This window comes from Pantherophis guttatus, chromosome 1 (genome assembly GCF_059756535.1).
Source record: "Pantherophis guttatus breed Tessera chromosome 1, ASM5975653v1, whole genome shotgun sequence".
NCBI classification, from domain to species: Eukaryota; Metazoa; Chordata; class Lepidosauria; order Squamata; family Colubridae; genus Pantherophis; species Pantherophis guttatus.
In genome coordinates this window covers 31,714,752-31,742,658 of record NC_142063.1, presented here as the reverse complement: position 1 = coordinate 31,742,658, position 27,907 = coordinate 31,714,752, and the positions used below count along the sequence as shown (strand labels likewise).

General features: G+C 37.9%; 1 protein-coding gene, 1 long non-coding RNA gene and 1 other non-coding gene across 4 annotated transcripts; 1 reads left to right on the top strand and 2 right to left on the bottom strand.

The window, feature by feature from the left end:
* Positions 1 to 669: 669 nt before the first annotated feature.
* Positions 670 to 18,669, bottom strand: PSMA3 (proteasome 20S subunit alpha 3). Of its 2 annotated transcripts, none has more exons than XM_034433477.3 (11): positions 18,398 to 18,669; positions 10,132 to 10,214; positions 8,980 to 9,103; positions 8,387 to 8,488; positions 7,878 to 7,951; positions 6,292 to 6,364; positions 4,136 to 4,201; positions 2,507 to 2,553; positions 1,778 to 1,845; positions 1,513 to 1,577; positions 670 to 897 (listed from the first exon to the last, which is right to left on the bottom strand). In XM_034433477.3, exons 1-11 carry the CDS (start codon positions 18,416 to 18,418, stop codon positions 853 to 855), a joined length of 768 nt encoding a protein of 255 aa, XP_034289368.1. In that variant the 5' UTR covers positions 18,419 to 18,669; the 3' UTR covers positions 670 to 852. The 2 variants fall into 2 exon arrangements, with proteins under 2 accessions (XP_034289368.1, XP_087751764.1); XM_087895638.1 differs by lacking the exon at positions 18,398 to 18,669 and adding an exon at positions 18,153 to 18,316.
* Positions 14,568 to 17,636, bottom strand: LOC148116374 (uncharacterized). The gene is made up of 3 exons (XR_015734599.1): positions 17,467 to 17,636; positions 15,898 to 16,003; positions 14,568 to 14,656 (listed from the first exon to the last, which is right to left on the bottom strand). It is a non-coding gene; the product is annotated as an uncharacterized LOC148116374 (long non-coding RNA).
* An 89-nt stretch (positions 18,670 to 18,758) lies between the features above and the next one.
* Positions 18,759 to 18,831, top strand: TRNAK-CUU (transfer RNA lysine (anticodon CUU)). The gene has a single exon. It is a non-coding gene; the product is annotated as a tRNA-Lys (tRNA).
* Positions 18,832 to 27,907: the final 9,076 nt, after the last annotated feature.

Here is a 27,907-nt window from a genome sequence, read left to right as displayed (position 1 = left end):
TTCTGTTCTGAAACTACAAACTGACAAACTTTAAAGAATAGTCAAAGCTTATATATTTCACATATTTCCTTTACATTCTCATTTAAATGTTATAAAAGTATAAAACTTTGGGGAAATATCTCATATTAGTCACATTCATTTAGTAACTAGTATAAGTACTTCAGGATTTTTTTAAAGTATCACACAGGTATCCTGTCTAGTATCTCTGACTGTATTATTCATCACAACAGGAAAAGCAGCCATTATATACATTATATATGAACTGAAATGCTACTTCCCATGTATCAGCATTAAGGATTGAAAGGACAGGTTCTCCTCCAGAAAGTTAGAAACCCTTCCCAGACAATGATAGGTTAAGTAAGTTGGGCTGTGTGTGTGTGTAAAGATGGAACTTTTCATCTCCTGTTGTTTCCAAATTTGCCAACTGTCTATTTAACACTTGCCAAAACCACTGCCTAGAATAAATGCAAGCACAATCTGTAAGCAAATTAGATGCATAGCAAGCTGCATGTTTCCATGGATTCTAATCAAATATGTCAAATATCTTGTACTCACTGGATTAAACTTGATATCATATAAACACAATTTGCAATGCTTTGAAACACACTAGGAGATGTGCATGTGTAGGAATCAAATCTTGTTTGTAAAGGAATATTCAGATCTATCATATCTCATCACTTCTAGTTTTCCTTTAATAAATTCTTGGACCAATCACTCAAAAAGAACTCTAAACAGTAATTGGAAAATGGTTTAGTGCAAGTTGGTAATTAAAATATTGTCTAGCACATACATAATGGCAAATATATAAGCAGGCCTGTAGTACAGATTACAAAATGAATTCAAGTAAAAATGTTACATGTTTTCATCATCTGATTCATCCTCTTCTTTCAAAGATTCCTGTTAAGAAAATAAAATCAGACCGTAATTATCTACCTTATTAAAAAAAACCCAATAAGCAAAATAAAAATAAATATTCAGATTTTCAGACAGTGAAATGCAAATTACTTATTTGATGTGGATATTTTGGATTAATGAAGTAGATACAAATTCAAGAGCAGCCTTTCACTATATTTTTTCTGGTGTAATTTTATACATTGTCTAATAATACTCAACATTACATCAGAAATATACTTTTTTCTCCCATAAGATTGAAATAAGACATAATTTAATAAAAATGTCTTCCAGGTGATATCACTAATTTTTTGGTATATCTTTTCCAGGAGATAACCCTAGCATCATCATCACCATGTTTCATAAAGTTGCAAGGCTGATATTGTTTGAACATAGACACATTCAATTCTGATGTTACTTAATGCTTATTTAAGGTGGAGAGGTGTTCTGGACTCTGTTTTTTGATTGTTATAAATTGAGTCTTGGGATCTGAGCAGTATATATTTAAATCTTTTCATTATTAACTGCATAATTAATTTTGATTCCTAAGCTATTTGAAAATATCTGGAATTGTATGAATTTAAAAGCCATTTTCACTTGCTCTGAAGTTCCCAAAGTTACCTTAGCATATTTCTCTGCTGCTTCTTTAACATCTTTGGGCACAATTTCATGTTTTCCTTTAGTTACTGTGAATTAAAAAAGAAGTTAAAACACAGTGTATAATTGGAGAATAAATTCAATTCAGCAATATTTTCTTTAAACATTGTGTCAGTTGTATACCTCAAACAATGATCTATCATAATGATTAATATAAAATATCTAAGTTTAGAGCAAGACTTTACTTCATGTTATTTTAGAAAAAAAAAAATTTAAATGTGATAATTACTTTCTCCAACCCAACTTAGTTCAAGTTCAAAGGCTTTATCTTTTACTTCATCATGGACTATGTAGATTCTAGAAGGAAAAATATTAGAGAATATAATTGTTACTTCAGTTAGAAGGTATTAAAATGTTTTACCCATATTTATGTTCAAAATATTCTCAGATTTTAAATAGTGTAAAAATTCATATTTTTTTCATATAAATCAAGAATAAAAAGCCGTGGACATGAATTTTTTGGCTCATTCCAATTTGATGTCTAAGAGCCTCTTATTTCATTTAAACTGTGTCTAATTTATTTAAACTGTAGGATCTCCTGCCCCATTATTAGAATAATAAAATATTCTCATGCAAGCACTTTCTTTGGGAATCAGATCAAGATAAAAGTACAGGTAGTCCTTGAATTACAGCTATTCAAAATACAATATACCAACTGGGGGCTAGTTATGACTGGATTCCAAGTTGTGACAGTCTTCCCACCTCTGTCATATGACTGAACTTTGGTTGCTTGACTCCAGGCCACATTTACAGACATTTGCAGTGTCCTATGGTAATGTGATTGCATTTCACGACAGTTCTACCAAAATCCAACATTTACTTTATTTACTTTACTATAAATTTACTTTACTGACTTACAACTATGAGGGCAGACTCCATTACATAAGTCAAGGACTACCTATAATTATTATTTTAGCCTAAAAACTGGAATGAAAGAATCACTTGAAAAAAAACTTACATTTTTGCAACTTCTTTAACAGCATCACGGCACGTCATTTCTTTCATCTGTAAATGTATTATTAGCATTTTACTAATTGTTAAACACTATTGGAAAAACAGCAGTGGATTTCAAGAGCATCAATTATAAAGGGCCTCAAAATGTATATATATGTGTGTGGGTATATGTATATAACTAATGCATAGTGTTTTTAGTATAAGAATTACATTAAATAGTGCTCATGAAGATTATATTCCATATTGTACTAATTCCATCAAAACAGAATCAAATAAATGTGATGTGTTACTAAAGCTGGGATTTATTTATTTATTTATTTTTCTTATTGTTCATCCAACAATTCCTGAGTAGTATCAACTTCCTGAGATAAAACATATTTTAAAAATGTACGTGTTGGTACGTCTACATGTAAAATATAATTCTACCATGTCTGGATGGGACTGGAGAACCAAACCGGGAAGCTCTAGAGAAAGATCTGGAAACAAATATTGGAAGGATATAGTTCATCTATCCTATTACAGGTAGTCCTTGGGTTACAACTGCAAATAGGACCAGGACTGCAATTATTAAGTGATGCAGTCATAAGTATGACCACATTGCTTAGCAACTACAATCCCAGTATTTCCAGTTGCTGCTTTAACCCCAAGGCACACCTGGGCATAACCTCAAACCTACAGGAGAGAAGTAATGTTAGAAAGTATTACTTCACAGAAAGAGTAGTGGAAGCTTGACACCAATTTCCACTGGAAGTAGTAGCTTAATCATCTGTAACTAAATTTAGGATAAAAAACAAAAACAATTAAAACAATGAAAAAGAAAACAAAAACTTTAAGAGCAGACATGATGGACCACTAGATCTTTTTCTGCTGTCAGTTTTCTGTTTCTATGTTTTTCTATGGCATGTGTATTAAATGGGAAGTGGCATGAATCTTAGTTTTTTATTTATTTTAATCTAAAGTAGACTGGCTGAACAGGAAATAATTCAGGCTCTAAAAATGTATACATGTGCTTCTAACAACCCTACAATCCTGATTTCTTTGAATGAGTATAAATGAATACATGTGCTTCTAACAATCCTACAATCCTGGTTTCTTTGAATGAGTATAAATAAGGAATAGCAATTTCAATTTAGAAACAGAAGCTTTCACTCTATCTGTAAATGAAAAGTGGTTGGAAATGAATTCAAGCTATAGAAAGGAAGGCCATGTCTTCTTACAAGGTCTGAGTGACACAGGAAAATTTTTGCAAGGCACTAAAGTTTCATATTGTGACTTAGCAAAGTTATTCCATAGCACACCTTTATATTTACTTGTTTAACGTGCAATGATTAAGGACAATTTTTTAGTGAGATTTTTCTCCCATAAGATTGAAATAAGACAAAGGGTGCAAAGGTAGATTCATTCAATTATTTATATATACCTGCTACAAGGATAGCAATGCTTTGATGGAGTCTAGTTAGAATTGATAGAGTAGGTATGTCATTGCACGTCAATGATTTAATTGCTTTTATCTTGTCAAAAGGACTGAAGAACTCTGGAAAATCAGAAGCACCTCCATATAGATTTCCAGTTAAAATCAGACATTTGTACAAGAACTGCTTTTAGTATGTAATATGTCACAATATAGTCTTACCTGAAGCTTTTCGATCTCTGTCTTTGCAGCCTGTCTTGCTTTACCAATAGCACATCCCCAGTAACCCTGCAAAAAGCAAAAAATAAAAAGGATCACATTCAAGAAAAATAATCGCTGAAACAAACATATTTACAGATCAGTTTACAAATGGCACACAATTATATATTTCATAAACGCGCACACGCATTTATGTGATTTCTCAAAACATCATATTTTATTTATTTATTTATTTATTAAATTTATATCCTCTCCAAATTGATAATTTCATTTAATAAAAATCAGTTTGTTGATCTTAATTTAGAAGCTGCCTTTAACAATATAGCAATTCAGAGGATGATAGTGATGCAACAGTAGCACCATTACTATTGAACACAAACATTTGAGGCAAGAGATGGAGGGAGAAATTGAATCCGCAGATTTTTTTGCTTCTTTTTCCAGGTTTAAATTAACTTCTAACACAGCAAAAAACAAATATTGTCATTTCTGCCCATTTTATAAATCTTGAATTTTCAAAGACCTATGCAAGGATCCTCTGTAGACTTCAGATCAGCATTCACTACCATCATTCCAGATATTCTTCTAACTAAACTAAATCAGCTAGCTGTACCTGACCACACTTGTAAATGGATCATAAGCTTTCTAACAGACAGGAAGCAGCAGATGAAGCTAAGCAAAATCACATCAGATACCTGCACAATTAGCACAGGAGCCCCCCAGGGCTGTGTGCTCTCTCCACTACTCTTCTCTCCTCTCTATACACCAATGACTGCATCTCAAAAGATCCCTCTGTTAAAGTACTGAAGTTTGCAGATGATACAACAGTGATTGGTCTCATTCAAGACAATGTTGAATCTGCATACAGACAGGAGGTTGAACAACTAGCCTTGTACAACCAGAACAATCTTGAACGAAATGCACTCAAAACTGTAGAAATAATGGTAGATTTTTTTGAGAAACCCTCCTATACTACTACCTCTTACAATGCTAGACAACTCAGTATCAACAGTAGAGTCCGTCAAGTTTCTAGGTTCTATCATATCTCAAGACTTAAAATGGACACCTAACATCAAAAACATCCATCAAAAAAGCTCAACAAAGAATGTTCTTTCTGCGCCAACTCAGAAAGCTCAATCTGCCCAAAGAGCTGTTGATTCAGTTATACAGAGGAATTATTGAGTCTGTCATTTGCATCTCTATTACTGTCTGGTTTGACTCTGCAACCCAACAAGACAGACACAGACTTCAACGGATAATTAGAACTGCAGAAAAAACAATTGCTACCAACCTGCCTTCCATTGAGGACCTGTATACTGCACAAGTCAAAGAGAGGGCTGTGAAAATATCTACAGACCCCTCACATCCTGGACATAAATTGTTTCAACTTCTACCCTCAAAATGACACTATGTGACACTCTGTACACCAGAACAACAAGACATGAGTGTTTTTTCCCAAATGCCATCACTCTGCTAAACAAATTCCCACAACACTGTCAAATTAACTACTAAGACTGTATTACTATTCTTCTTCTCATCCTTACTACTCTTCCCACTTATGGCTATATCCATGTTGCTTGTATCTTTATAACTATTGTTTTTGTTTCCTAGTATGATTTGATTGCTTATTAGTATCCTATGACTATCACTAAGTGTTGTATCTTATGATTCTTGATGAATATATTTTATTTTTTCTTTATGTACACTGACAGCATATGCACCAAAGACAAATTCCTTGTGTATCCAATCACACTTGGCTAATAAAGAATTCTATTCTATTCTATAAAGTAAAAGCAGGAAGTAGGAATTGTGGATTAATCAATTTACCTTATATTCAGAATTAAGGTTACTACTGGCCAATGGGTTTAAATCTTTATCTGAATAAGATAACTTTGCACTTTTGCTGTAGAGTGCCTATGATTTTACCATGAACACAGCTGGAATAAAAGCTATCAGCATTTCAATTACCAGCTTATGATTTTAGATACTCTATGGTTATTACATACTTCTCAAAATTTTATTTACTGTTAAATAGATTTAGCTATTCACACTCACCTCCATTAATACGCTTTTCTGCTATATTCTAATTACTTCTATTTTCACTAAGCTCATGGATAATATTCTTGGTTTTCATTTAAAGAGATGTAGTTCCAAATACTTACATATGAAACACCTGATGGATCTATCATGTAGAGCTGAGCACCATCATCATCATCATAGGAACCTAACATGAAGCTGGAAAATCAAGATTTCTTATTAGAAACTATTAGGGAGAAATGTAGCACAATCTTCAATAAATTATAGAAAAGCAAAGTCTGCATCATTCACAGTTGTTTCACTGAAGGACTTGCTGTAAACTATAGCCTGGCATTAAGCAGAACAGTAACTCTTGGCGTAGAATAAAAGTTGTAGTTTCCTAAGACTAAGTAAGAGTAAGGTATTCATAGCGATAAACCAATCACTTTTATTATTCTTCCAAATTAAAGAATTTAGTCACACTCCTGAACTGGATAGTAGAGGAATAATACAAGGACCATATGTACAATTTGGTACATTACTTCTTAAGGCAATAATCTACATTCATTCATAGGTTTTCCTGCTTTAAATATGCCCTCTTTAACAGAATATGAATATGAACTAATTAACGCCTTGGCTAGGGAGAAAGGTAGTGTTGTATTTATCTGTTTTTATTAACTGTTGTGAGCCATCTGGGATAGTTATATGAGATAGGCAGACCTATACGTTCTGTAAATAAATAAGGAGTATGTTGAGAATGTATTGGTTGAAAGCATGCGGAAGAGGCCTTCATCCTAAAGGATAGAAAATGGATAAAATGATGATGTTGAGAACCAAGAAGCATCCCTGGAAAAGGCAAACCATAATCATCTAGACAGAACAGAGCATTTGGAAATGATTCTGCAGTTCTTCAACAAGGTTCACCTATGAAATGTACTCTTGCTATGATCTAGGATTTGCGAATCAAGTAAATTGTGATTTATTCAATAAACCTTATTTGAGCAAATTTTATGTTACATGTGTTAACCTAGTCCCTGAGTACTCAGTAACATTTCTGAAGGTTTGATTTTTTTTTTTAACAATTACCCTTTTGAAATAGGAATCCATAATTTCTATCAATAAAAATCTATCTGGGTGAATTGGGAATGTACTATTTATACAATAAATTCTCTAATAGGTATCAGTTTATTTTCCTCACTGTGTCCTCGTTGCTATTTTGGATGGTTTGTAGCTTTTCTTTCTACTTAATCTGATTGCCCCCAAATCTATAATTATGTTTATTACTGCTAGTTATTTAGAATATATAGGGTGAGCCTATAGATTCAGTTTGGTATAATAGTTAAGGCATCAAGTTAGGAATCAGAAGACTGAGTTGTAGACTCAGTTTAACCACAAAGCCAGTTGGATGACTTTGGACCAGTCACTAACTCTCAGTCCTAGGAAGGAGGTAATGGCAAACCATTTCTTAAAAAAAAAAACCCTCACCAAGAAAACTGCAGGAACTAATGCAAGCAATTGCCAGCAGTGCAAAAACAAAAAAAATGTTATTTGCAGTGTGTGTTTTCAGCTTTGAAAATTCTCTCAAGTCTGTAATAATCAAGTATAAGATCTACAGAACATCTTCATTCTTTCTATCAGCATTCAGGGGCTAAGGAGAAATAGACTGTGATTTATTACTTGCTCTGAAATTTTAATGCCAGGGTATACTGAATAATATTAAAAAAATTGATACCTGCAGCCAAAAGGTCTTACAGCGCTATATAGAGTATAGGCATGTACATACATAGCCACTCTATCTGCAAGGTGCTATAGGGAGAAAGGAAAATAATTTTAGAGCACTGAAAGTAATATTTCCATTTAAAATAAACTGAGGTAAATTCAATCTATAGTTTAGAAATAAAAGTGGTGAGCCCCAAGGTCACCCACTCAGCCCTACCCTCTCTGTGTCATGCAGATGGGTAGGTTCAGAAGGCTTTATTTTCCCTTGTTCAACTTTTCATGCTATCTAGAATAACAAACTGTAATTTAATTAGCTATAATTAATTTCAAAACAAGGTAACTTCAAGCTATGGATTATAAATCTGGCTGTAGATTAGAGTTACTATAGAGTCAGATGCTATCTTGGTTTGATTTATTCATAATAAATATGGGAAACAACGTTTCTAAAATAATTTCAATTTAATATGGTTTAGGTTTTTCTTAGCTGTGATAAAAAGTAGCTCTAATAAAACCATAACCTACTTTTAATGGAATATTATAACCATAGTTGGATCTAAAGTTAGAAGCTTCTTCTCTTGCTATGTCAGCCAAAGATCGGGCATCAGCGAGGAGTCCTGCTACTGCCTGAAATATAGAAGCACATTTCACAACCTAAGCAGACAGGAATTTGAAACTCAACATGCCAATCTCTACACCTCATTCTGACAGTATCCTTGTATCAGGAATGTGATTGCCAGGCACGTTTTGAGAACTGGTTAAACCAGAACTTCTGCCCCAATTGCTTCCTGGTTACAAGTTGAAAGTTACATGTTGATTATCCAAGACACAGTTTAATTATATGGTTGCTTCTATTAAAACTTGAGTTAAGTCTCTCATGAATCAAGCTTGATATTTTTGTGCTTACATGGATATATCTATGTTGTTTTCTTGGCATTAGTACAGAAATAGTTTACAGAAGAAGGATTCTTTTTAAATGTCCAAATCTACCAGGGCTATAAGTTAAGTCTCTCATGAAGTTCCTAATCAAGTTCAACTCTGCCCAGTTTTTTAATATCAGCCAAGATCAGTTAGGTGCTGGCACTTAGCCACAAGCTAAATAATAAATACCAACTCACCATTCCCACATGTCGATCAACATTAAATAAACGTTTATTGGATCCTTCCTCATACAGTTTGGATAGAACTAATTTTTCTACTCCAAAGACAACACCATCTTTACATCGTATTCCAATTGCTGTACTGAAGAGAAAATAAAGCATAATAATTGGTCAAATATAATATACTTCATTGCATTTAGTTTGATGTGATTTGTACTGCTACACAGACTAGAAGCTAGGCTGCATGGCCAAAATGGCCTCTTCAAACTCTTTAATTCTGTGATGTCTGGAGATACTTGAGTAACCTAATAAAAAGAAAACACCTTAAAGGAATATATTTAATTTTAAAAGCCAAATCTAAAATAGTGAGTTGATTTAATAACTAATTCTATTTAAGCAAAACAGTCTCAATTAAAAAATAAATTACTGAATAAAACATTTGTTTTAAAATATGCACAACTACATGTTAGGTAATAAACAATGCTTCTTGGCAATTCTTCTAGACAAATCAAATTTTAAATTATTTTCACAAGTACAGTATAGTATGGGATTAACCCTATAAAGGGGCACTATATAAAAAGCTGATATATCAAAAGTCAATTTTATAAGTAATTCAGTATCTTAAATAATATAGGTGAAACTCTGGCATGCCCATATGCCCCATTCCAGTTTAAAAAACTGTAATAGTAAAACCAATAGCCTACCTACAGAGGACCTACAACAACTCTTGATGTTCTATCACAATATCATTTTATTTTTATTTTAATATTGCTCATTTCTCAGAGTCACTTGTTGAGGTGGGTGGCCATGCAAACTGAATAAAAAACTGACTGCAATCAGATAGTCCTTGTCACATGCCTATTCCAGACTGCAGCGAAGGCCTAGTGAAGTGTATGACAGGTCCCTGGGAAATCCCAAGCTCTTCCTGGACTCCAACAGGATCCATCAGTCATCTCAGGCAAGCCAACTCAATAGGCCCTCTCTCCCTATTAGATATATTAACTGAAGTCTCTCTACAGTGAATTAGTTGCAACATAATTTCATTCTTTATATTTTGTTTCTAAGGTTCAAATAAAAATATTAATAAACAGTATTTAAGTTATTTGGCCTAATGGAATCCACAAAAGTAACTGACTACATTATTGCACAATATAAAAATTCAAATCTTACCTGCTGTTTTCAACAGCTTTCATAGCATACTCTACTTGAAATACTCTGCCATCTGGAGAAAATGTAGAGGCTGACAGATCATACTGTAAGAAAACAAATTAGATTTCTTTTTAAAAAGTAAAAATAATAGAATTGTATTCATTAGCCTTTCACTGCATCCTTTGATACCTGAATATCCTCCAGAATCACTTTACAGGGGAAATGGGTAGAATAAAAAATAATAAATAAATAAATAAAATAAAATATTTAATGGTTTCCCACTATTAAAACAAGTTGGTTCCAAAATGCAAATGAATTCTGTACTTATTAAACAAATATAAGCACAGAAGACAATATTCTTTATTAGCCCCGTATGAGAATAAAAATACAACTCTAATCATATTTTCTAAAAAATAAGTCATTTAAACTCAATAGCATTTTCTCTCCAGGAAGAAGAATGCAGACTTCAGCCTTAGAGTATAGTCCCAGAACATTTATTCCGATTAGCAAAAACAGTTCATAAGCATTCTCTTTTTGTATTTATTCCTATCCCAAAAAAGAATCAGAAATTCATTCTGAAGTATTATAGGTTAGGTTTCATTTAAACTTTGTGGCAATCATTATAGCTCAGCATATATTCAGATTACTATTTTTTTTTAAGGGGCAGAAACATTATTTTAATACTTAAATATTTTAAGTATTTAGACACATACACTTTCTCTCTCTCTCCTTCACTGTCAGACAATGACCAAAATATACGCTGCTCAAAAAAATAAAGGGAACACAAAAATAAGACATCCTAGATCTGAATGAATGAAATATTCATAGTAAATACTTTGTTCATTACATAGTTGAATGTGCTGACAACAAAATCACAAAACAATTATCAATAGAAATCAAATTTATCAACCCATGGAGGTCTGGATTTGGAGTTACACTCAAAATTAAAGTGGAAAAAAACACTACAGGCTGATCCAACTTTGATGTAATGTCCTTAAAACAAGTCAAAACGAGGCTCAGTAGTGTGTGTGGCCTCCACGTGCCTGTATGACCTCCCTACAACGCCTGGGCATGCTCCTGATGAGGTGGCGGATGGGATCCTGAGGGATCTCCTCCCACACCTGGATTAAAGCATCCCCCAACTTCTGGACAGTCTGTGGTACAACGTGGCGTTGGTGGATGGAGCGAGACATGATGCCCCAGATGTGCTCAATTGGATTCAGGTCTGGGGAACGGGAGGGCCAGTCCATAGCATCAATGCCTTCATCTTGCAGGAACTGCTGACACACTCCAGCCACATGAGGTCTAGCATTGTCGTGCATTAGGAGGAACCCAGGACCAACCGCACCAGCATATGGTCTCACAAGGGGTCTGAGGATCTCATCTCGGTACCTAATGGCAGTCAGGTTACTTCTGGCGAGCACATGGAGGGCTGTGCGGCCCCCCAAAGAAATGCCACCCCACACCATTACTGACCCACTGCCAAACTGGTCATGCTGGAGGATGTTGCAGGCAGCAGAACGTTCTCCACGGCGTCTCAAGATCCTGTCATGTCTGTCACATGTGCTCAGTGTGAACCTGCTTTCCTCTGTGAAGAGCACAGGGCGCCAGTGGCGAAGTTGCCAATCTTGGTGTTCTCTGGCAAATGCCAAATGTCCTGCACGGTGTTGGGCTGTAAGCACAACCCCCACCTTTGGATGTCGGGCCCTCATACCATCCTCATGGAGTCTGTTTCTGACCGTTTGAGCAGCCACATGCACATTTATGGCCAGCTGGAGGTCATTTTGTAGGGCTCTGGCAGTGCTTCTCCTATCCCTCCTTGCAAAGGCAGAGGTAGCAGTCCTGATGCTGGTTTTTGCCCTCCTACGGCCTCCTCCACATCTCCTGATGTACTGGCCTGTCTCCTGGTAGCGCCTCCATGCTCTGGACACTACGCTGACAGACAGCAAACCTTCTTGCCACAGCTCGCATTGATGTGCCATCCTGGATGAGCTGCACCACTTGTGTGGGTTGTAGACTCCGGCTCATGCTACCACTAGAGTGACAGCACTGCCAGCATTCAAAAGTGACCAAACCATCAGCCAGAAAGCATAGGAACTGAGAAGTGGTCTGTCCTCATCCCCATCTATATTGGGGATGTCTTGCTCACTGCCTATGCTTTCCACCTGTTGTCTATTCCATTTGCACAACAGCATGTGAAATTGATTGTCAATCAGTGTTGCTACCTAAGTGGACAGTTTGATTTCACAGAAGTGTGATTGACTTGGAGTTACAATGTGTTGTTTAAGTGTTCCCTTTACTTTTTTTGAGCAGTGTATTTGTAGATTGTCTCGGTTGTAAGTGGATGACTATCTGAATCTCGTGCCAAGCCTCTCAAAATCTCAGTTATCCAAGTCTATGCCCCAATGACTAACGCAACAGAGCTTGAAATACAGGTAGTCTTTGACTTACAACCACAATTGAGCCTAACATTTCTGTTGCTAGGCAAGATATTTGTTAAGTGAGTTTTGCCCCATTTTATGACTTTTCTTGCCAGAGTTGTTAATCAGTGCAGTTGTTAAGTGAGTAACACAATTGTTAAGTGAATCTGTCTTCTCTACTGACTTCGTTTGCAGACTCTGCAACCGTCATAAATACATGCCAAATGTCTAATTTTGATCACGTGATCATGGGGATACTGCAACAGTCTTAAGTGTGGAAATGGTTATAAATCACTTTTTTTCAGTGCTTTGAAAAAGCACTCAACTTTGAATAGTCACTAAATGAATGGTTGTAAGTTAAGAACTACCCATAGAGGTTTCTATGCCAGCAACAAAAATATTCTAAAACAGTGTCCCCAAAAGACACCACTGGCAGCCAAGCAGAAACAGGCATCTTTGCAGCTTTGGGTTTGGGGTGAGAAATGATGCAAGTGATTCTTTGGTTCAATTTTGCCATGAAAATCAATTTTGAATCATGAATACCTGATTCAAACAACACAAGCATTACTTATACATTTGGACCTCACCAAATAAACTGCACCATAATCAAATTGACTATGTCCTATGCAATCATCAATAGTCCATTCCTTGCTGTCAAACACATATCCAGGTGTCAATTGCAGTTCAGATCATGAATTACTGGCAGCTACAATCAAAGTCACATTATGCAACATCAAAAGAAGTTTGACATCCCCAAAATCCCTTCCGTATGTGCTATTGAGATGAAAAATAAGTTTGAACTGCTGGACATTGCTGAGAAGATGCCTGACAAACTTTAGCAAGAAATTCAATCAACCATCATTGAAGCAACTGTTGAACACACCATACAAGAAACCGGAGAAAAAGTACAAGTGGCTTTTAGATGAAACTATCGGAATAGTCAAGTGAATAAAAGCTGCAAACAGATAGAAGCAAGTAGATTGAATGCAGTTTTCCAAAGAGCATTAAGGAAAGACAACAAATTCTACTGGGACCAACTTTGCAAACAGCTAGAAGAGGACTGCATGATGTCCAAGTCAAAAAGGATTTTACTGCTTGTAAAAGCAACATCAAAAGCAAAAAAGGGAACATATGGGTGACCAACAAGGTGGCAAGTATGTACAAACAGCTGCATACCAGCAACAAAGAGGCTCAGCCTCCCAAGGATGAAGAAAGAGAAGAAGAAACAGAACTAGCCATCCTTCAGGAAGAAGTTGTGTGAACTATGAGCCAACTGCCAAATAAGGACCCAGGTGTTGATACCATCCTGGCAGAATTGCTGAGATCTGTACCACCCACAACTATTACAGCTTGGTTCAGAAAATTTGGAAAACAAACATGTAGCTGCAGGATTCAATATGACCATTCTATTGACAAAAAAGGGCAACTTTAAGGATTCTTCCAATTACCAACATACCTCACATTAGCAAGAGAGATCTGTTATAGGGAAGAAGAGTAAGCTGCTTTGTCTCTGGGCCACATGGCTCCAGCCTGGAAGTGGGTACCGTTTTTGGAGTAGCTGCAATGAATTGTGCCCGTTCCAAAAATAGTACCCATTTCCAGGCTAGAGCCATTGGGCTAGAGACAAAGCAGCCTACTCTTCTTCCCTCATACAAGGTACAGAGATCCTCTAAAAGTAAGCGCACGATCAGAAACTGAGAGTGGGGAGGAGGGTATGGGACCCAGGACCAAAGCATGCAGGGAACCTAAGGGGCAGCCAGTGGAGCATGGGATGTCTCGGGGTGGGAGAGGCCTTGGGAGACCTGAGGCAGGGAGCAACTCTGAGGTAACTTGTGCTCTGCTTAATAATCATATCAGGGAGCAGGGATGGGGGTTGTTACACAAAACCATAATGTGGTCATCTCGCTTAACTACCATCATAATTTGCGACTGTAATGGGCAGATTCCATCATGATCATAAATTGAGGACTACCTGTATAATATTGCCATTTATATTAATCATCTTTCACTTTTTACTATGTAGTAACAACAACTTGCCTGATTCTTGGGCAGATTTATACCATCATGCTTATCGAATCTTAACTGTTGATTAATAAACAGTACTTTTATCCACTCTTCTATATCATCTAAAAACAGATTATTTTAAATATCAGTCCATAGCTGGATCTGTCCATCATGCTAAATTCTGGTTTTCTTAATTATTTTTGAATTAAAATTTATATGCCATAAACCATGGTTTACAAATAATCATACTTTGGTTCAAACAACACACTAAGCAAAAACAAATGTGCTCATATATTTTATGTTTTTCCAATCTGGAAAAATGAAAATATTGGTTTTGCTGAAACTAAGTTTGCTTGTAGTGATTTACATATGACTGACTGACTGACTGACATAAATGAACAGCAACCTCTGCTGGTAGACTAAGCACAGCAATGAGTTGCTTTAACTTTTCAAACTACAACTTTTTATGCTTAGAATCATTTAACAGATTATGGAAATCCAGATTAATAGCAGGTGTTGAGAGTACTACTACATTCACATTAATTTCCATAAAATCATATTATATTGTATTTTAAGGCAAACAAGTCCAAATCTGTCCCAGTTCCCATAGTTTGTAAGAAAATATGAAGCACCTCTTTTCAAATAATGATTTGCAATAGCTGTTTTGGGAACTGTTCCTGTACTGTACAGGTAGGCCTCAACTTACAATTAGTCATTTTGCAATGTTAAAAGATACTACCATAAAACAGGTGTTTCACAGCCCATAAAGCATCCCCAGCCATTGTAAATATTTGTACCACCTCTTTGGTCACATAAATGCATGTTAGGATCAGATTTCTGACCCACTGCAAGGTTTTGTCGTGACGACTGCAATTTGCAATATTTTTTATGGATTTCCACCAAAAACAATGCCCACCCTAATGGGTTCATTTAACAAGTGTGGCATTCACTTAATGGTTGTTGTGTAGAAAGCCACAAAAAGTAGTTCCAGTCATATGTGTGCCTCAGCAAATTTGTTTAATGGACATAACGACTGACCCATCACATTAAGCTTTCAACCAACATCCCTCATGATCCCCAAACTCTCTAGCTATTGAAGATATGACTATTGAAAATTTTGATGAGTATATGGAGAATACAGGTTGAGGAAAATCATTGTGTCTGTGTTTTACACATTTTACACCATTATTAAATGCATCACGATTTATAGAATTAAATGAATTATTTGGCTCCATCAGCAAAATGGGCTGAATAGGACAAAGTATTCTTAGACTCAATCCCTCCAAGATGCAGTTGGTTTTTGTCAATAAAAAAATCAGCAACTTTGGCCCTAGTAGTTATTCTGAATGGGATGGCACTCTACCTGAAAGGATTGGTTCACAATCTGAAGATCCTCCTAGACTTGTGCCTATTAGTAGCAGGTGAAAGACTTCTGTCCAGCTTTGGCTGTTTTGTCTATTATGAGCTACCTGGATCAAGAAGAATTGATAATGGTAACTTATACTCCGATCTCTACAGGTAGCCCTTGACTTATGTCCATAATGGAACTTGCCCATGACAGTCATGTCACAAGGATCATAAACGTTTAGTCAGATGATCGACTTGATTTTATAATCTGTTTTGCAACAGTCATAAGGCAGCCACCAGGGTCTTAAGTGAACAACAGTTGTTAAGGTATACCAATGGTTTGCTATGGGTGCACTTCTGCTAAAAACTTGGAAGTAAATGTTGGATTTTGGTAAAATCATTGTAAAACATGGCCATGTGATCACAAAATGGTACAAATGGTTGTAAAAGCAGCCCGGTTGGTGGGCTGAATCCAGGTCATAAGTAGTTCCAGACAGGTCTATCATAACTTTGACCAGTTGTAAGTCAAGAATTACCTTTATCTGACTGATTAATGTAATGTATTCTACACTGGATAGCATTTAGAGAAAACCTAGAAGTTTCAGTTGGTTCAATATATGGTAGCAAGTTTACTCACAGGACAATTTCATCATAACAATGTGACAGCATTAGGAAAGTTATTGCTCTGGTTACCTTTAGGCTTCCAGGGCCAATTCAAAGTGCTAGTAACGATTTACAAACCTTTTATCATGAATCACTGTTTTTCCCAGGATGGAATCTGCCTGGCCAGTAAGAATATAGTAAGATTTGTCTACTTGGAGTTCCCATTCTGCATGAGGCAAAGAGGTCATGGACTACTAGGCAAAAGGGTATTATCATTTCAACTCTTGTTCTTTGGAACTCCTTGCCTCTCAGGATTTGCACTATCTTCATCTGTCACATGCCATGTTTTAGCAAAGACCTCAAATTTGCCAAATAACATAACTTAAAGCAATTACCATCTTGAATTCCCTTCAATTAGGCAACAAACTAAAACAAATAAATTATGAGATCACATATAACATCATTGCAATTGGTTAATTTCTGTTGTTAAATAAACTATGGATTAACATTAACACACCATACTGTATTCACACATAACAACTTCCCTACTGACACCAAATATTTTAGCCTAGCATGTTTGCAAGCATAATTAAACTGGAGAATTTGCTGATGATGGCACCTGAGAATTTTAAAAGTGACTGGACAACTATATGGAGGATATTATGGCTTATTTTATGACTGTTTATAACTTCTAGAAATACAGGCAGCATTTCTTAAGCATTTGCTACAATGCAGCATTAGTGGAAAAAAATCTATAGTTATCACCTGCCTGCCTATCTTCATGAGGTGTACATCATGAATCTTATAAATTCAAGCTGAATTACTTACTTATGATTCAGTGTATCTTGCAACCCCAGAAAAATTGCTAAATGATGCATAATACAAACACAGTTAATGTGCTTTCTGAAAAAAAAAGATTTCATACTCATGAATGATGCTATCAAAATTTGTTCAACCGTTGAACAGTAGCAAACAGACTTACCGGTACTCTCATTTGGCACCTGTCAGAATTTTTGCCTCCTCAGATAGGGAGTCCTACCTACCATAGGAAATACAACAACCCATCCTGCCTTCAAAAGCTGCCACTTGGCCAGTCACTAATAGCAAATGAGACTAAAGTCCTTATGTAAAACAATGTCCACATTTTTAACTCTGAAAGATGACAAATGAATTAGTAAAAAAAAAAAAAAAAGGACAGTCGCTGATGAACTGGATGCTTTCCCCCCACCTAGTAACTAGGGCAGGGGTCCCCCAAACTTGGCCGCTTTAAGACTTGTGGACTTCAACTCCCAGAATTCTCCAGCCAGGTATAGGCTTTACTGTATAATACTATACTGGCTGGAGAATTCTGGGAGTTGAAGTCCACAAGTCTTAAAGCGGCCAAGTTTGAAGACCTCTGGACTAGGGAATGCATGATTGGGGCTTTCACTTTCAAGATTCTCAGCCCACGCCGCTCACTAGGTAGCAACTTGGCAGGGAAGCTTTCAAACCAAAGAGGGTCGTCAATAAGCTAGCCGGGTTCCCCCAGCCGTACTCCGATGCCCTATCAATGGAAAGACAATGGATGCCAAGGCTTGGAAGCGTTTTAGGACGCTCTGGAAAGTTACCAGGCCGAGGCCCACTCTATTCCAGGAAGACACGCGCCTCCCTTCCTCCCGTCAGACTCGCCTTCCGCTTTCGGTTTTCTTCTGTGACTCAGCACCGCCATAAGCACCCCAATTCTCCAGACAACCGCTGGTGACGTCATAGAAAGCGCGAGGCTCCCTCACAGACCCCGTATGTGCAGAGCAGTCCGTCTCCTCGCCCTCCCTCCCCCCCCCACCTAGCGCCCCTCGTCTCCTACCTTCGAACACCACCACCCCCTCCAACTTCACCGGGGCTTCCTTCCCCCCTTCTTTCGCCGGCTCACTTACCCCGGTGCCGATGGAGCTCATGGCGAAGGAAGCCTCAAAAACAAACCACCCTCTTAGCTCCTACCCGGACTTTTCCTTTTTTTTTTTTTCCTTCGCCCCTTCAGATGGTCACCCACTCGCGCGTCTCAGTCGCTCTTCAACAACGCGCACGTCCATTGGACGCCGCCTCCAAGCGTCTCGACTAATGATTTCTTCCGGTAGGCTACGGACCCGAGGAGGTGGAGCCAACCGCACAAAGTATCGGGCGCGCGCTCACGAAGGATCGCCGAGTCACCGCGGACGTTTTCAGGTTCGCGCGCTTCATTGAAAAAAAAATAATAATAATGGAGTGATATCCAGTATAGGAAGCGGGAACTGCAGCGCCCGGCTAGCTCAGTCGGTAGAGCATGGGACTCTTAATCCCAGGGTCGTGGGTTCGAGCCCCACGTTGGGCGGTTGTTCTTTTTCTCATTTTTCCTATCAGAATAAAATTTAGGGAAGAAAACCAATGATAATCAATAAAATCAAAAGCAACAGTAGCTCAAGAAATTTAATAGATTCGTTGGGTTTTCTGAGTAGATGTGGATAACAATAGGCTTGAAACTTGTTTCTGTAGTAGTTACTAGCCACAAGGAATTAAAGATGTATAAAGCTGGCAAAGGGACCTAAGGGAAAGAGAACTTCCAAATTTAATTTGTTTAAATATGTAAAAGCAAAAAAATAAAAATAAAAACCCACATAGAGTTCCGGTAGGGAAAAAATAATATGCAAGTATTCCCTTTTTATTTCCTCCTGTTTTATTTTCTGTGTTGTTTAATTTTATTATCAAGATAAAAGAACAAAAGGAGCAAACTTTTTTTATTCTTCAGAAAAATTAGCCAGACTTTGCTCTTCCCCAAATACCTTCAGTATTTTGCTTAACACCTAGCCTGATCCTTTTTTTTTCACAATTCCTAAGTATACTTTCTTACAAAAGGAACTAGGTTTTAAAGAAAATGTTGTTGTTAGATGAGGCATCTGTACATTACAGCAGGTATGACCAGTCATCACTACTTCTCTTACATCTTGGGGAGAAGTTTAATATAAATTCTTATTCTTATTATGGGAGTCCAATTGGCTCTTCATACAGCAACTAAAGGCTAGGTAGCACAGGGCATTAAGCCATAATGTGACTTGCTTGATTTTGGCTACTATATTGTGTGTCATCATAATTTGTTAATCATATTTTGCCATATTTGTAGGCTTTGAATTACCACCATTTCTTTAATGACCATTAGAAGTTACAACTGCACTGAAAGACATTACGTACGACAGGCCCTAGCACTTACAATCATTGCAGCATTCCCAGAGTCATATGATCAAATTTTGACGCTTGGCAGCCATTTATGATAGTTGCAATTTGTAGAATAGAATAGAATAGAATTTTTTATTGGCCAAGTGTGATTGGACACACAAGGAATTTGTCTTGGTGCATATGCCCTCAGTGTACATAAAAAGAAAAGATACATTTGTCAAGAATCATAAGGTATAACACTTAATGATAGTCATAGGGTACAAATAACCAATCAGGAATCAATATCAATATAAATCGTAAGGATACAAGCAACAAAGTTACAGTCATACAGTCATAAGTGGAAGGAGATGGGTGTTGGGAACGATGAGAAGATTAATAGTAGTGCAGACTTAGTAAATAGTTTGACAGTGTTGAGGGAATTATTTGTTTAGCAGAGTGATGGCATTCGGGAAGAAACTGTTCTTATGTCTAGTTGTTCTGCTGTGCAGTGCTCTATAGCGTCGTTTTGGGGGTAGGAGTTGAAACAGTTTATGTCCAGGATGTGAGGGGTCTGTAGATATTTTCACAGCCCTCTTTTCGACTTTTGCAGTATACAAGTCCTCAATGGAAGGCAGGTTGGTAGCAATTGTTTTTTCTGCAGTTCTAATTATCCTCTGAAGTCTCTGTCTGTCTTGTTGGGTTGCAGAGCCAAACCAGACAGTTATAGAGGTGCAGATGACAGACTCAATACTTTCTCTGTAGAACTGTATCAGCAGCTCTTTGGGCAGTTTGAGCTTTCTGAGTTGGCGCAGAAAGAATATTCTTTGTTGTGCTTTTTTGATGACGTTTTTGATGTTAGCTATCCATTTTAGATCTTGCGATATGATAGAACCTAGAAATTTGAAGGTCTCTTGTATTTATGATAGTTGCAATATACCAGGCTCACGGGATCACCAACCTTCCCAGACAATTTCTGCCAAGCAAAGTCATTAGGGGAAGCCAGATTCGCTTAACAACCACAGTCACTTAACGACTGCAACGAGTCCTTAACCATGTCAAAGAGGTTAACCTGGCATGACTCACTTAACAACCTCCATGCTTAGCAACAAAAATTCTGGTCCCAATTGTGGTAATAAGTTGCAGACGTAGTGTGTTGTAGTGTTCAGGTAGTCCTCGACTTACAACCACAATTGACCATGCTGCAATGATTGTAAATGTGGAAAATGGTCATAAATCATTTTTTTCGGGGCCGTTGTAACTTTGAACAATCACCAAATGAATATTTGTAAGTTGAGGGCTACCTATATGGTGCAGAGAATTGGGATTTGTTAACAAAAAATGGATAAACAAAACAGATTGGCATGCTATGTAAAGGCAGCCAAAATATTCAAAGTGCAAAAATATTGCTAATCCTTTGGTTACTTAGGCTGGGCTGGGAACTATTGAAAAATGCAGAACTTTACTGGTTTTATCCCAAGAAAAATAAGCAAATATTTTTTCTAGTCTGTTCTTTCATTTTTGTCTGCTTTCTCAAAGAGCATCCAAATACAGGTAGTCCTCAACTTACAATCACAATTGAGCCCAAAATTTATGTTGCTAAGTGAGAAATTTGTTAAGTGAGTTTTGCCCCATTTTACAGCTTTTCTTGTTACATTTCTTAAAAGTGAATCACTGCAGTTGTTAAATTGATAACATGATTGTTAAGTGAGTCTGGCTTCCCCATTGACTTTGCTTGCCAGAAGGTGATCACATGACCCCAGGACACTGCAATTGTCATAAATGTGAGTCAGTTGTTAAGCATACGAATGTAAATCAAGTGACCATGAGGATGCTGCAATGGTCATAAGTGTGAAAAATGGTCATAAGCAGAGGTGGTATTCAGCTGCTTCAGACCGGTTCACCTGAACTGGTAGCGGAAACCCCACCCTCCCCCGGCTCTATGCCATCCTATTTAGGCACGTTTTTGAGGCTGGGTGCATATGTGGAAGGCGCACATGTGAGCAAAGCGCATGCGCCAAAGGCCAGATGCATGTACGGAAGGCAGGCATGTGCGTGAACCAGGCGTGCATGGCGAACCAGTAGTAACATAATATGAAACCCACCGCTGGTCATAAGTCACTTTTTTCAGTGCCATTGTAACTTCAAACGGTCACCAAGCAAACTGTTGTAAGTCAAGAACTACCTGTAATCATTTTTCCTTGTAAGATAATGCTCTAGCTTAGGAGTTCTCACACTGTAGGCCAAGGGATCATAAGCAATTTTGAGAAGGGAGAGGAGGCGTGCAATGAGAAGCACACAGTCAAATTCTTATGTGAACTTAATTCTACTTGCCTAAACATGCTGGATTCTGACTTGTCCAGACGGAACGAGACTGAATTCTCACAGAGTTCAGGTTTTATGTACGCAAGACTGATACTCGGGCATGGTGGCATCGGAACATTCCCTCCACATTTGGTGTCGCATGAATGCAGCAAGCAGATCAGATCAGCAGGGGTTGGAGGTCTCTCTACCTGTGGAAAAGACAGCTCCCAGCCCAGCCTAAGTAACTAAAGAGTTAGTAAGCTACGTGCACCCTTTCAAAGGAAATATATAGAGAAAAACCTCTGCCTGGAGCATCACCAGCTACTAGAACTTTCTTTCTGCTATGGAGTAGAGCAGGATGGCAGTCTGTGTTCACTTAGCGATGCTCAGATGAACTCCCATTCAGGGATTGACTCCCTGGTCTCCCTCCACAGATGAGTAGCTCTGGGCCCATGATCACTGGATCTAGCATAAGTCTTGGTCCTGCAGGCTAGTTTGTGGGTGGTCTGTATTTGACCATGCAGTTTGGAGCCAAGGCAGCTGGTCTAATTGGATTGTTGATGGCAAGCCTGCTCAATCCCACACATGATATAAAGAAATGGGCTTGTTCAATACAGCCAAGTGGGCAGGCTGTAAAGGGAAACAAAATGTTTTATGCCATGCAGCAATGTCTAGAAAACGTGGGTGGCAACCAGTGCTTGGCTGATGCCAGTTCAGACCGGTTCAGACGAACCGGTAGTTCTGACGATCAGCTGGCCCCACCCGCCCACCCAGGCCCTATTCTGTCCTATATTTCCTTCTTTGTGGCTCAGCTGATTCGTGTGGCACAGCCGATTCCCGCACCTCCGCTGTTCTACTTACCGGGGCTGCCTTAGAAGGTAAGTAGCTGAGCTTCAAATTGCTGTAATTTGTACCCTGCGCTCAAGCACATTAGGTGTACGCTTGTGTGAAGCCCGCGAGCGGCTGCAAAGCGCACGCTCATAGAACCCAGTTGTTAAACCGGTTGCAGCCCACCACTGGTGGCAACATATATAGAGGTTAAACAGGATCAGAGCTTGTCCTGCACCCAGTTGACCTTCTTTGATGGCTAGGCTGAGGCGGCTGATCTATAGAAATACCTTGTGTTGCGAAGCAAGGAAGGAACACTTTTGTTTCGGCTTGGTTTTTTTTTTTTAAAGGAACGTGCAACACAGAGCAGGTCTGCAAAATTGGGAGTGAGAAAGGAAAGGAAAAATATAGGAACGTAATGGGAGGGAGAGAATTGGTGGACCTGAGGAGAAGAACGGGTATCTAGGATGTAATAGGCTCTGAAAATGAAGGTGGAGGAACAGGCTGACCTACAGAGGATCCTCAGAAGGCCCTACTTTTTCTTCCTCATGGCCTAAAATCCCTGGAGTAAAGGACAGTTTTAAGGACGTGGAGTCCTTGCAGTGACCAATGCACTGCATGCTGAGATCTCAATGAGGTAACATTTGGAGGTGGCTCAAGCAGGGTATATGAAGAGGTTCAGCCAATCACACTTGCAAGTCTGTAACTACTGCAAATCTCCATAAACATAGGTGTAGCTTTCCGGTGGAGTTGGAATCCTCATCTGGTCTTGCTTTGTGTGTGCAAGCTTGCATTCTGACAGCAATCCAGGTTTCTATGCACAAACTAGAGAGGATTCCTACCAGTCGGCTTGAGCAAGCTGGCAGCAAAAGAGAGCTTCAACTTTCTTTAGAGAAACGGGATAAGGCTGCAGTTGTCAGATTGGGCAGATATTTTAAATGTTTGAAAGAAATGCAGCTGTTCGATATTTCTTTAGCTTAGGGAGACTATGAAAATATTACAACAATACTAAGGGTGGTGTGAACTGAGAATATTTAGGAACTATTGGGATAAAGAATGGAATGATGAACCCATTTGATGCTAAATTATTAGCTGACATGCTACTACTGATCAGTTGTATCTACAAGTAAATCACACAGATTTATTTATTTCGATGAGGTCAGAAGACCACCGATCTTGAGGACCTCAATTCTAGCACATTCATTTTATCTGCCATTTCTGCCTCTTTTCAAGTTTATGTACTTTTTAGAGCAAAACTACAACATACCAAGTATAGTCATGCCATAGATATATATATAAAGATATTGCTGCTTTGTTTAATTCAATTTTCAATCTTCTTCACTAGGATTCCTAACAGGGAAACTTTAAAAATGTTCTATTGCATCTACAGCTGAGACTTTCAATAAGTGATTCCCTGCTCTATTGCTGGAACTTCAGGATATTTATATCTTATGCTAAAGTTCATCTCCAGCTTACTACAAAGATAAGACTGTGTAATTTTCTTGGCAACACTATGGAAGTGCTTTCTTATAGTTTTCTTCTAGGTAAGTTTGTCCAGTCTAGAATTCCCTGCTAGCATTTTCATCATTACTTTGCATGTGTTCATATTGAATTACATTTGTCATATTTAACAAAATCACTATTACGTAACCCATATACCTTCTCTGATTTTTGTGAGGATTAGTTGTGGGGGGGGGGGGAGATTTGGTATGACCTCTTTTGGATCCTTCAGGTAAAGGCAGGATGCAAACTAATAGAAGAAGATTAAACCTGCCAAATCTAGGTTGCAAAAATCTGCTATAGCTTTTCTCTAGTCCTGTTATCTAAGAGCCATAGACATATCACAGCAAACTAATATCTTATTTTACTATACAGGCTTCTTAAGTATAGTCATTGACTGTAATACACATTTGATTTGATTCATTTTTTCTTAAGTACTCCATTCCCATGTATTCAACTTACCTTTATATTTCTCTTGATATATTTATCTCTAATTTCTTCATCACAACAGAGCTTAACATCCACTAACTTTCTATCAACATTTGCACAACTTAATATTTCTCCATTTCCCCATCTGTAGTAAACAGTCTACCAAGGTGCATAGACCCATATAGTTTTTCATAATTTATCTATAAACTCACCTGTAACATCACTATAAGTATTCCCTATACATTTGTAGATTATTAAACAAATAAGGGAATATTATATATTCAATGTTTAAATATTCACTAAGCACATTATGCATTATTCTAATTGTATTCAGCCACCAACCTTGAATTCCATATTCATGCTTTGGAAATTGCAACCTGGCTGTCTTCACTCATACGTGCATGTGCTTGCAGGTGTACTCAGCTTCATATCTGCATTGTCCTTGTAAATGATGTTGCTGTTTTAATTATTTGAAAAGAGCTGTATACAGGTGAAACTCAAAAAATTAGAATATCGTGCAAAAGTTCATTTATTTCAGTAATGCAACTTAAAAGGTGAAACTAATATATGAGATAGACTCATTACATGCAAAGCGAGATAGTTCAAGCCTTGATTGGTCATAATATTTATGATTATGGCTTACAGCTCATGAAAACCCCAAATTCACAATCTCAGAAAATTAGAATATTGTGAAAAGGTTCAATATTTTACGCTCAAAGTGTCCCACTCTAATCAGCTAATTAAGCCATAACACCTGCAAAGGGTTCCTGAGCCTTTAAATCATCTCTCAGTCTGGCTCAGTAGGAATCACAATCATGGGAAAGACTGCTGACCTGACAGTTGTGCAGAAAACCATCATTGACACCCTCCATAAGGAGGGAAAGCCTCAAAAGGTAATTGCAAAAGAAGGTGGATGTTCCCAAAGTGCTGTATCGAAACACATTAATAGAAAGTTATGTGGAAGGGAAAAGTGTGGAAGAAAAAGGTGCACAAGCAGCAGGGATGACCGCAGCCTGGAGAGGATTGTCAAGAAAAGGCCATTCAAAAGTGCTGGGGACTTTCACAAGGAGTGGACTGAGGCTGGAGTCAGTGCATCAAGAGCCACCACACACAGACGGATCCTGGACATGGGCTTCAAATGTCGTATTCCTCTTGTCAAGCCGCTCCTGAACAACAAACAACGTCAGAAGTGTCTTACCTGGGCTAAAGAAAAAATGAACTGGTCTGTTGCTCAGTGGTCCAAAGTCCTCTTTTCTGATGAGAGCAATTTTTGCATCTCATTTGGAAACCAAGGACCCAGAGTCTGGAGGAAGAATGGAGAGGCACACACTGCAAGATGCTTGAAGTCCAGTGTGAAGTTTCCACAGTCTGTGTTGATTTGGGGAGCCATTTCATCTGCTGGTGTTGGTCCACTGTGCTTCATTAAGTCCAGGGTCAACACAGCCATCTACCAGGAGATTTTGGAACACTTCATGCTTCCTTCCGCAGATGAGCTTTATGGGGATGCTGACTTCATTTTCCAGCAGGACTTGGCACCTGCCCACACTGCCAACAGTACCAAAACCTGGTTCAATGACCATGGGATTATTGTGCTTGATTGGCCAGCAAACTTGCCTGACCTGAACCCCATAGAGAATCTATGGAGCATTGTCAAGAGAAAGATGAGAGACATGAGACCGAACAATGCAGAAGAGCTGACAGCCGCTATTGAAGCATCCTGGTCTTCCATAACACCTCAGCAGTGCCACAGATTGATAGCATCCATGCCATGGCGCATTGAGGCAGGAATTGATGCAAAAGGGGCCCAAACCAAGTACTGAGTACATATGCATGCTTATACTTTTCAGAGGTCCGATATTGTTCTATGTACAATCCTTGTTTTATTGATTTTATGTAATATTCTAATTTTCTGAGATTGTGAATTTGGGGTTTTCATGAGCTGTAAGCCATAATCATCAAAATTATGACAAATCAAGTCTTGAACTATCTTGCTTTGCATGTAATGAGTCTATCTCATATATTACTTTCACCTTTTAAGTTGCATTACTGAAATAAATGAACTTTTGCATGATATTCTAATTTTTCGAGTTTCACCTGTATATTCCTGAGCATTATACTGTGGTGAATATGAAGTCTGAAGTATCAGGAGGGAGGGGCTGTATCCTAGAGGGCAAAGAGGAAGCAGAGCTTTGAAAGTCAGGTAAGTAGGAAGAGGGTAGCTTCTCCTTAGCAGTTCATAGAGTATAACCATACCTATATCTAAAATATGCATCTATACTTTTTGAGAAAGTTGCTTTAGTCTAGCAAGATTCTGTCTGTAGGTGAACAATAAACTACTCAGAAGTAATTCCTCAAGTTATTGGTTCTTGGGGCCTGACAATGCATATTTTTAGGGCTTTGTACACTGATCATAGTACGCTTCCATCTACAGTACATGCTGATGTCATATTTATACGCTTCACCTTTTATGAGGGCTGAAACTACCAAAGTGAGAATTAAATAGTTTGAGACCAGACTGGGCCGTTAACAAAATCTGATGCAGATGTCTTCCACTTCCACAGATGAGAAATGAGTGGAATAAGTCCTTTACTACCCTGTTTTCCCCAAAATAAGACATCCCTTGATAATAAGCCCAATTGGGCTTTTGAGCGCATGACAATAAGACTAAGTGTTTATTTCAGGGTTCAAAAAAAATATAAGACAGGGTCTTATTTTCGGGGAAACATGGTACATAATGGTGGGAGAAAAGATTAAAATACTGGGGCCAGTTACTTACTGTATGGAAAAAAAGGAAAACTGCTAGATTTTACAGCAGTTCATTTTCTTATTTTGGCTTTTTATACCTGCTATAAAAGCAGCTTTCCCATCCAAGCTTTGCCACTGACTCTTTTATTGCTAATTCCCGAGTGCTGGTCAAGTTGTTAAGAGATTTATTGTTATGCTGTCCGTGAAATCGTGACACTAAGAACACCTACTCCTATTTTCAACTTCATTTGAGGAAAAAGAACAGTCAAAACTCCAGGATTAAAGCATGGCTCTACACCCACTCACAAATCCATTCACCACGAGTCAGGTCCCAAACTCTTGGTTCCAGAATCAGAGTCATATGGCAAGCCAGATGATGAAGCAACCAAGGTAGCACAATTTATCCTCACTAATAGTTCCTGTGCTGCCCAGCATCTAGCAGCAGCAGCAGCTGT

Excerpts from the sequence above, each read along its gene's own strand:
- PSMA3 (XM_034433477.3), bottom strand. The coding sequence starts at position 18,418 with ATGAGCTCCATCGGCACCGGG. Across the intron at positions 10,215-18,397 it reads TGAGCTCCATCGGCACCGGG|TATGATCTGTCAGCCTCTAC; the intron begins GTAAGTGAGCCG and ends GTTTTCTTACAG. Across the intron at positions 7,952-8,386 it reads GTTATAATATTCCATTAAAA|CACCTTGCAGATAGAGTGGC; the intron begins GTAGGTTATGGT and ends TTCTCCCTATAG.